This window comes from Heloderma suspectum, chromosome 2, assembly GCF_057233095.1.
Source record: "Heloderma suspectum isolate Gila_16-S chromosome 2, 16-S_ref, whole genome shotgun sequence".
In the NCBI taxonomy this organism is placed as follows: Eukaryota; Metazoa; Chordata; class Lepidosauria; order Squamata; family Helodermatidae; genus Heloderma; species Heloderma suspectum.
Genome location: NC_139459.1, coordinates 97,521,668 through 97,531,709, shown reverse-complemented (window position 1 = coordinate 97,531,709; position 10,042 = coordinate 97,521,668). Strand labels below are relative to the sequence as shown.

At 40.8% G+C, this 10,042-nt stretch overlaps 1 protein-coding gene across 3 annotated transcripts in view; it reads right to left on the bottom strand.

Moving 5' to 3' along the window:
• Nucleotides 1-10,042, bottom strand: part of LOC146352520 (guanine nucleotide-binding protein subunit alpha-14-like) — a 52,082-nt gene that overhangs the window by 5,893 nt on the left and 36,147 nt on the right. For all 3 annotated transcript variants that reach the window (XM_084834266.1, XM_084834265.1, XM_084834267.1), the window contains 4 exons: nt 7,312-7,466; nt 4,024-4,152; nt 1,757-1,886; nt 1,044-1,197 (listed from right to left, as the gene is read on the bottom strand). In XM_084834266.1, the coding sequence (XP_084690392.1) occupies nt 1,044-1,197; nt 1,757-1,886; nt 4,024-4,152; nt 7,312-7,466 (568 nt within the window). The remainder of the gene's footprint in view (nt 1-1,043; nt 1,198-1,756; nt 1,887-4,023; nt 4,153-7,311; nt 7,467-10,042) is intronic.

Genomic DNA, 10,042 nt, shown 5'->3' with positions numbered 1-10,042 from the left:
TTTTTTAATCAATTTAGGTTGCTGTGGCTGTTTGACTATTTTAAAAAATCAATTTAAGGTGGAGGGGCTGCTTGGCCATTTAAAACAGATCAGTTTAGGGGGCTGGGGCTGCTTGGGTATTTTAAAGGTCAATTTAGGGTGCTGAGGTTCTGGTGACTCCTTGGCTCCACCTCTGGTGTCCAGCTGTAGTGGGTCTGACACCGGAAGAACCGACAAGGAGTCAGATTTGAACTGACACAGTCTCCTATATGCTGTTTGAATGCATAGAGACATGTGTAGCTTAGAAGAAAGCAGATTTTAGCAAGCTTTAGCTAACTAAGCCCCTTGCATAATGGACAGCTTTAAGCAGGCCTCTTGCATGCCTTAATTGGTGCCAAGCACGTTCTGCTCCATATGTGAACAACTGCGAAAGAGAAGCCCTCTTTCTCCTGAGAAGGAAGTGTGTTTCACATGACAGGCTCCTGAGCTTACAGAGAGAAACATAAAATCCAGCAGGCTAGTTTTGCTCTTTGGTCTAGCTCGGATGAGTATACGCACTACCAGCCTGGAGAATTTGCCAGTCCTAGGGCAATGTCTCATATGCTGTGCAGGGCCCAGAGTACAATCAGCTGTGGTGAAGGTCAGCTTTGTCAACTGAAGGGACATGAGCTTTCTTTGTATATTCTTTCTGCCTCCATATATCCTCTTTGTGTAATCAATAAACTGTTATACTGATCCATCTGTGATTTAGTCCCACTTTGGCAGATATGAATCTGGTTTAATTGGGACTTAAGTAAATCAGGATTCCAACATCAATACACCTGCTTTCTGCCCTTCCAGTCTCATTGGCCACCAGCGTACATCTACTCGACACAAATTCTGACAGCATTTAACTGCTATTGCAGGCAAGCAATTAAGATATGCACCAACTGTTTCAGCAGTGCAGACAATTGGGACAGCTGATATATTTAGCATCAGACTGCTGATGGTGCGAGTTGAACAAAAGCTTGCAGCCCGTAGTCATTGTTTATCAGAGAGAAGCTCTATTTGGAATTACTGGTTACCTGTGAACTGTGGAAAATAGGTGACTAAATGGGAATACATAATCTTCTCTTCCAAAAGATCATTTTTATTTAAGAACAAGATGACTGAAGAGTTCATAAACCACGGGTATGTGATGATTGTTTTAAATAAGGCCTTGCTTTCCTCCAAACGATTCTGCAAGAAAATTATGAAATGGCAACAATGCATAGTCAAAGATACTGTGATCCTCATTTAAAGTACTTTTTTCATACCCAAATCACACTGTAAACAATCAGATTTTCTGTCCAGACATATGACCCACATATAATTCTGGCAACCACATTAGTTATCCTTAAAATGTTGTGAACTATATGGAATGAATGTCCTTTAGAACACAATGGATGCGATATGTGCAAGAATGAAGAACTATTGCAGCCATATAAAAATCACTCTTAGGTGTGCCTGCATCAGATCAGTGCCTCATCATCTATACCTGCAAAACAAAACAGGGTCAATATTGGCTAAGCTACAAATTTCCTATGGTGTGAGGCTTGTGCAGTCTTCTCCCATACTACATACTGTTACCTCTTTCAGATGATTTATCCCATATGTCTCATTTGGCACCAAAGCCTTGAACACAAGTGAGCAAAGCGTCCATGCAGACATGCCTTAAGATGTGCATAGATGGCTTAGAAAACAATTTACAGCAGTAAAAAGTGCTCATCTGAAATAAAACAGTGCTCTTTTCCTCTACCTCGTTGTCAGATTCTGCCAAGACTTGATCATATTCACTCAGGGCAACTAAGAATATTATGGAGGTAACATTTTCAAAGCAGTGAATCCACTTTCTTCTCTCTGACCTCTGTCCACCAACATCTACCATTCTGTAAATAGAAACATAAGTAACTATGTGCAATAAACATCCAGGGTATCTCCAAACCCCAGAAATCAGGTGCATCTTGCAGTTCCAGTGACATGATGCTGGTGAAATTCACTGTGCTTGCATCAGATTTTGAGCCAGAGAAGAATGTCCAGCTTCTCTTCCCCCGTCTCTGCCGGCCCCCACTCCAAAGCACCCCCCTTCCCTTCTCTTTAAGCCTATGGCAGCAACAGGTGTAGCAGTGGAGGTGCACGGTGCTGGAGGTTTTTCTCCTTCGCTTTCTCCTTTTTGCCCTAGTTGCTAATGCACTGGGTAACAGCATACCCCAGTCTGAGGCCATGAAAGCTGAGGCTATAGCAGCACGCAGGAGATCTACATTTTTTATTTTATTTATTTATTACATTTCTATACTGCCCAATAGCTGAAGCTCTCTGTGTGGTTCACAAGAGTCAAAACCATAAAATACAACAACCTGATAAAACAAATCTTTTAAAAGTTAAAAACTACAGTATAAAACCAAAGTAAAAGGCAGCAGATCTAAAAATGCAACCAATTTAAAACAACAGAAACTGAAGGACTAAAAGAATGAAAACGCCTTCACTTGGCACCAAAAAGATCACAGTGCCTGTGCCAGGCGAGCCTCTCTGGGGAGGGCATTCCTCAACCAGCGTGCCATGACTGAAAAGCCCATCTCCCATGGTCCTTGCTGTTGGAACTCTCAGTTTGCCTGAGATTCTATCTCATTTTTGCAAATTCAAAGTGTGGCATTCTCACTGGTGAATACTATAGGGAAGATGTAAACAAGAGTAATAGCCCAAAGGAGGTTGTTATGGAGTGGTTCAGGTATTTGACCAGCAGTATGGTTCCTGTTAAAATTGTTTGAATTGCCTTCATTCATGGGAAGTACCCATGCTAGCCTTACATCTTCCCATGGGCAGCAGGACTGGCGTGAGTACTTATGGGAAAACCACGTGAGAAAACATGTTTGTATACCTTTTTTGTTTCTATATTAAATAATGCTAGTTTAAACCCATTGCATTTAAAAACTGCTCATTTTGAGGAACAATTATGTAAATGTCCATCACGGCCAAATAATTTTTGGTATAGATGAAAAGAATTATAGGCATCTTGATTGGAAATACTAATGGAGTCTTTGGGGCCGATTCAGTAAGCCACGATACTTGCTAATTGGTGCATACGGAGCAAGGGAAGAACTGCTGTACCAATGAGTGGCGCAGCCTAGTTGTGTGTAATAAAGGACCTGCACTAGCAACTACCAATGTCAGATGCAGTAAAAGTACAGTATACAAAAGCATTATGCAGAATCCAAATGAATGCAGAGTAGGCCTATCATAACATATACCTATCTGTCTATAGACTAAAACAGAATTGGTGCAACCCTATGTGCTTGACATATTTCATAAGATGTTAATGGGTTTATTCCAGATTAAAGCTGGATCCACTGCACTGTCAGAAGCAGACTTCTTCACCTTTCCTTTGCACAGCAGCTCCTTCTGCCCCCTGAAAATGCTACACAGATGGGCTGTTTGCACGGAACAGGAGCAAATCATAAGTTAATTAACCTACATTTGCCACAGCATGTACCAGAAGCCTTTTTGAATATTCATCCCCCGATCAGGGCTTGCTACGTGACATGTAACCCTGGACACTATAGGTTACTCATGGGTTAAACAACACACATTTAACCTACAATTAGTAGTCAGGTTAACTGTGAGTTGTTTAACCCATGATTAACCTATAGTGTCTGGGTTCAGATGTCACATAGCAACCTCCGATCAGCCCAATTGGGGGATGAATATTAAACATGGCCATGGGATGCACCTGGCACATGGTGTGGCAAACCGTGGGTTAATTTGGGTTCAACCATGGGTGAACTTAGTCAATGGAGAGAGCTGTGGAATGGGAGTAGGAGAGAAACCCCTAAAACTTGGGCAGAAGGACCTTCTGTGAACAGAGCTCTTGCTGTCATGGAAGACAGTTTCTGAATCTAGCCCATCCTGGATCCAACTGCAACCAAAAGCCTTGACGGATAAACTTGCCCCATTGGATGCTGTTGTATCTAGTTATTCAGTACTACTTTGCCGCTACCTATTTTATTACTTTTGCATAACCAAACTTACCTAAAAATAACATTTTGTAGCTCAAAAGGATATTCAATAATTCCAGTGGTTGGCACTCTCACCCTGAGAACGTCTTGCTCAGTTGGCACAAATGAAAGCATGGCAATACGGTCTAAGTCTGAGAGGTAACTGCAAAGCCAAATACACACACATTTGTTTAGTTAGTACATGCAATCAGGAAGCATTACTTGTTGTCATAAAAGAATCGAAATGTTGAAAATTTGAATATTTCACTAAAAGAGCGATCCACAAATAAATGAGGGCTAGAATAGTTAAAAGTTAAAGCATACAAGTTAAAAGAATGAGTTCGGAATCAGGACATCGCAGGCTCAAATCTTTCTTCTACCGTAGACAAGCCACTCTCTTTCAGCCTCAGGCATAACAACACTGACCTTCTTACACTGTTATTTTAAGGGTACAAGATAACGTAAATGAAGCTCTTTGAACACTAGAAGCACTATATAAATGCTAAATAATGTTATTTTCAAATATAATTAGCAATGTATCAAAATTACAAAAAACAAACATACAATTAGTACAACACATTCATTAAACTGCAATTTTAATCATTAAGCAAAAAGCCCATCACCTATTCTGCTTGCAAGCTACATACTTGTTAAATGAATACATTCCCAGTCAGCATTTTAAGAAGCCAAAAAAAATTACTTCTATCGTATTTGCTTAGGCAGTGGCCCATCCTCTCAACTGGTTCCTGGTGTTATCTGTTAGCGAGGACACACATCATTGATCTCATCCCTAAAGGAATAAGAAACTTGTTTGCAGAAGGATGTACAAAGACATTCCTCCATGTGCTATCACCAGAATTGGCAGTACATAAGGGCAACATTTAGGCACAATTAAGCCCACTGATTTCAGTACTTAAAAGTTGGCAGCGATGATTAGAGTTTCAAAGGGGCCATAGCTCAGTGGGAGAGCAAATGCAAAACGGTCTCCAGTTCAGTCCCCACCATCTCCAGCCAGCAGGGCTGTGAAAGGTCTCTGCTGAGCCCCTGAAGAATGGTTACCAATTAGAGCAGGCTATAGTGGACTAGAGGAACCAATGGGTTTGACTCAATATAAGACAGCTTCCTATGTTCAAGACAGTTAAGGCATCCAATAAAGGACAACAGAGCCATATTTAAAACATATGTGTAGTGTGACTATTGTTCCCCTAGGCCTGCATTTCTAAAGCCACCTGAGCCATACTGTAGGGCCACCATGCCTGCTGATACTAGTAAGAGAAGGACGGTCTGTCCCCTGGCTCACAGCTTGCATAACTGCCTAATAACAAGTTCCCTATTAATAAACTACATATTGGATCTACTTACTTAGGTAGCTGGATCTCTCTTCGAGAAATATAGACTACTCTGACAACCTTGATAGAGCTGATCCACACACATCAGCAAACCATCTACATACATTAGCAGAAAATGTCATCTGTATACAGCGAGAGATGTAACATTTCTGGAAATTTTGAGGCCATGGAAAAACACTGGTGTTTTTCTGGAAAAATTGGAATTTTGGAAAAATGGAAAAGTAATATTTTTGTTTTATAGCTCTTTAAAGATCTAAAGTCACTTTGCTACTTTAAGACAGCCTTTCCTGGCCTGGTGCCCTCCAGATATTTTGGACTTCAGATCCCATCAGCCTCAGGCAGTATGGGCAATGGTCAAGAATACTGGGCACTGTAGTCCAAAACATCCGGAGGGTACCACATTGGGGAAGAGCTGCTTGAGGAACATAAAGCAGCCTTTCTGTTCCTAAAGTTATTTTATGTATGACTTAGTTTGCTCGTAAAATTATTATGTTTTAAACGTAAACTCAGTTATTTTTTTTATTTATTCAATTTATAACCAGCCTATATACGAATACTCGAGGCAGCATACAAAGTTAAAAACAATTTAACAAAAAATCCAACCATAAAAACAACATAGCTTAAAAATAGCATACAAGAGTCAGCAAAAGGAACAATATTATTTATTACAATATTTATTTCAATAAATGTATTACAAATTTATTACAATAATGAATTTGAAATTATTGTCTGAATATATTATAACTACATTAAATGACTGCTACAGCATCAGAAACACGGGGCTCTATAGAACAAAACCCAAGCTGTCAAGGATGTACAATGGTGACTCTACTCGCATGTTGGGAAACTGAGTATAAATGTCTATCAGTAAAATATACTTTAGATCAATAATTTTAATAAGGCATGAAAGAAGTAACTATGCTGGGAATCTTTCAGAGAGGATTAAAAATATATTTTCCCCATGGCTTCATTATTTCCAGACATTTTACATCTCTAGTCCTTCTATAAAAGTGTTCTTATTACATAGTTTTTAGAAATCATTTTAGGGTGAGCAAAGCCTAGGTAACAATATATAAATACTTTGTCTTAAATTTTAAAAGTAAATATTTCATAATCCAAAGCTGTTCAATTTTTCATATTTTTTGGAAAAAAACAAAAACAGTCCTCAGAAAAAAAACGTTTTTTTCCAGAATTATTCCGATTTTTTTTTCTGGGCCTTCACATCTCTATATGCAGCCAATGATTGTCTGTTTGGATCCCCAAAGTGTCATTCAAAAGCCTATGGTATGCAAATATTGCAGTTTAACAACTGTTGCTCATCCTTAGGATTAAAATTCTAAAGATTGCCACAGACTACTATAGCACTCAGTTGCTAGTCCCTGTGCTGTTCAAGATGAGCCAATGGGCAGCGACATCTTGGCTTGCCAAGCTCTACAATTTAATCAGCCAGTTGCTCCCTAACATCACCCCATGGTTCATTTGCATCTGCAAGGTATCATTTCTGAATTCATACTCCCTCACTTTCATTGGAGAGAGTAAATATGATTGTCATAGTGGTGGTCCATTTGCTGACTAGAAGATATGCATACTGCGAATCTCTGCCCTTAGCTCAACCACCCTTCACTGAAAGGCCCTAAAACCTCTCCTTAGTTCAAGCAAAAATAACCCATCTTAATTTCTTAATGAGCAAAAACAAAACCATTTGTTTTTGCTATGGATATAATCAAAGATATAGACTGCATGGGAGGGAGAATACCTGCTTAGCAATTACGTACTCATAAAGAAGAAAACTATTTAGCATTCAGTGTGTGTGTGGGGGGGGGGATTTCACAATTTTGTTTTTATAAGTCAGCTACATGAAGGAACAGAAGTGAATTTCATGCCAAAACATAGTAACGAGTTATAAATGCCAAAAATGTTGAGCCAGGAACGCTTGATAATAATGTGAAGTCTGGCAAAAGTATCATACGTACTATTTAGCAGAATCTGTCAACTGGTATTCTCTCCGCCTATTGTAGCAGGCTTGAATTCCTGAGTCTTCCCACAGCCTCTTAATTGCTTCCACGTGTTTTGTTTCCAGTGTTGTTAATCTGTCTACATCTACTTCTTCAATCATCTGGACATCCTCCTGGGACAGAGTGGAGAGGATAGTTGTGGATTTATAATCAGTTTAGTCAACAACAAACCGCAAAATTAAGAGTGTACCAGGCATACAACAAAACCCAACCAACGGTGCCAAATGGCAGCTTCATCCTTCACTGTCTGTCTCTGATGAAGGAATAAGAATGAGAGACCATTTAACAGAGATCCTTGTGAGGACGGGTGAGATGACGGTTGTAAATCATCCAAGCACACCGTATATGGTCAAATCAACGGGAAATGGATAACTCTTCTATTGTTTCCAAGATGCATGAATAGCATTACCTTGTTTACTCCACTGTCTGAAGACAAAACAAATACCCTGAGTTAGGCTGCGTGCAGATGTACATAGCTGGATTGGCAAGCCTGCTGTGGATCAGCACTCAGTATTGGCCAGACATGCAACGTTCCTTAGAGAATAAAAACAGGAAGAACCATCTGCTCCTGAGCTAGAGGAAACTGACTGTGCAGCCATCCAACTGGCTGGCCCTTGCAACAAACACGGAGCCACTTCACTTACACACACAGAGACACACTAAAGCAATCTTTCATTTAAAAATAGACAAATCCACGTATTAGTGTACGTTTTTCTAAAGGTGCCAAACATAAGTTTAAGCGAAGAACAGGTCTGGTCCTACCACTAGACAGAATGAGGCGGCCACCACAGGCAGCAGATTTGGGATGTCATGAAAGGGCAGCAAATAGTTAATTATTTAATTTATTATTATTGTATTTTTACAGTACCTCGGGTGCCAAAATAACTTGCCAGGCTTTGGATACTATGGACCTTGACTTGGATGGGTGGTAGGTGCTATTTGCTTGAGCCAGCCCTGGTGAAAACACACACTAGGTGCCCAGTTTATTTATTTTAAGCTAAAAGTGCAGTGTAATGTTTAGACTGTTGGACTGGGACTCAGGAGATCCTGGTTCTAGTCCCCACTCGGCCATGAAGCTCACTGGGTGACTCTGGGCCAGTCACTGACTCTCAGACTAACCTACCTCACAGGGTTGTTGTGAGGATAAAGCAGAGAGGAGGAGGACCACGTAAGCTGCGTTGGGTTCCTTGCAAGAGGAAAAAAGATGGGATATAAATGTAGTAACAACTACTACTACTACTACTATTATTAAAAAGCCTGCCTGGAGTTCAGGTAGAGGAGCAAAAATCAGTACTGGGTTTGATGCCAGGTATATGCTGTCATTAGACGCACAAAGGCCGGGGATGAAAAAGTAGGTACATTTGTACGCACCCTTAGAATTGTGCTCCCTCTGAAAACAGCAATGAGAGAATAGAAAATTCTCCTTAGGTTTCTTCCTCCTCACTATTGATATCCCAGTGCTATAAGCTTACATGCTGGTGCTTGAATTTGCAGGTAAATAATTCTGCATTGAGATGACCATCTAGCATTATTATTTTGTTGCATTTAATTTTGGGCACTCCCTCATGTCAAGACAACATGTTAGCTATTCCTTGTTGTTTATTCAGTCAGTCGCTTCCGACTCTTCGTGACTTCATGGACCAGCCCACGCCAGAGCTTCCTGTCTGCCGTCGCCACCCCCAGCTCCCCCAAGGTCGAGTCCGTCACCTCCAGGATATCATCCATCCATCTTGCCCTTGGTCGGCCCCTCTTCCTTTTGCCTTCCACTTTCCCTAGCATCAGCATCTTCTCCAGGGTATCCTGTCTTCTCACGATGTGGCCAAAGTACTTCAGTTTTGCCTTTCATATCATTCCCTCAAGTGAGCAGTCTGGCTTTCTTTCCTGGAGTATGGACTGGTTTGATCTTCTTGCAGTCCAAGGCACTCTCAGAATTTTCCTCCAGCACCACAGTTCAAAAGCATCTATCTTGCTTCGCTCAGCCTTCCTTAAGGTCCAGCTCTTGCATCCATAGGTTACTACAGGGAATACCATTGCTTGAACTATGCGGACCTTTGTTGTCAGTGTGCTGTCTCTGCTCTTAACTATTTGATCAAGATTTGTCATTGCTGTCCTCCCAAGAAGTAAACGTCTTCTGATTTCCTGGCTGCAGTCAGCGTCTGCAGTAATCTTTGTGCATAGAAAGACAAAGTCTGCCACTGCCTCCACGTTTTCTCCCTCTATTTCCCAGTTATCAATCCAGCTGATTGCCATAATCTTGGTTTTTTTGAGGTTTAACTGCAACCCAACTTTTGCAATTTCTTCTTTCACCTTCGTCATGAGGTTCCTCAGCTCCTCCTCGCTTTCAGCCATCAAAGTGGTATCATCTGCATATCTGAGATTGTTAATGTTTCTTCCAGCAATTTTAACTCCAGCCTTGGCTTCATCAAGCCCAGCACATCGCATGATGTGTTCTGCGTACAGGTTGAATAGGTAGGGTGAGAGTATACAACCCTGCCGTACTCCTTTCCCAATCTTAAACCAGTCCGTTGTTCCGTGGTCTGTTCTTACCGTTGCTACTTGGTCGTTATACAGATTCCTCAGGAGGCAAACAAGATGTCTCGGTATCCCTATCCCACCAAGAACTTGCCACAATTTGTGATGATCCACACAGTCAAAGGCTTTAGAATAGTCAATAAAACAGAAATAGATT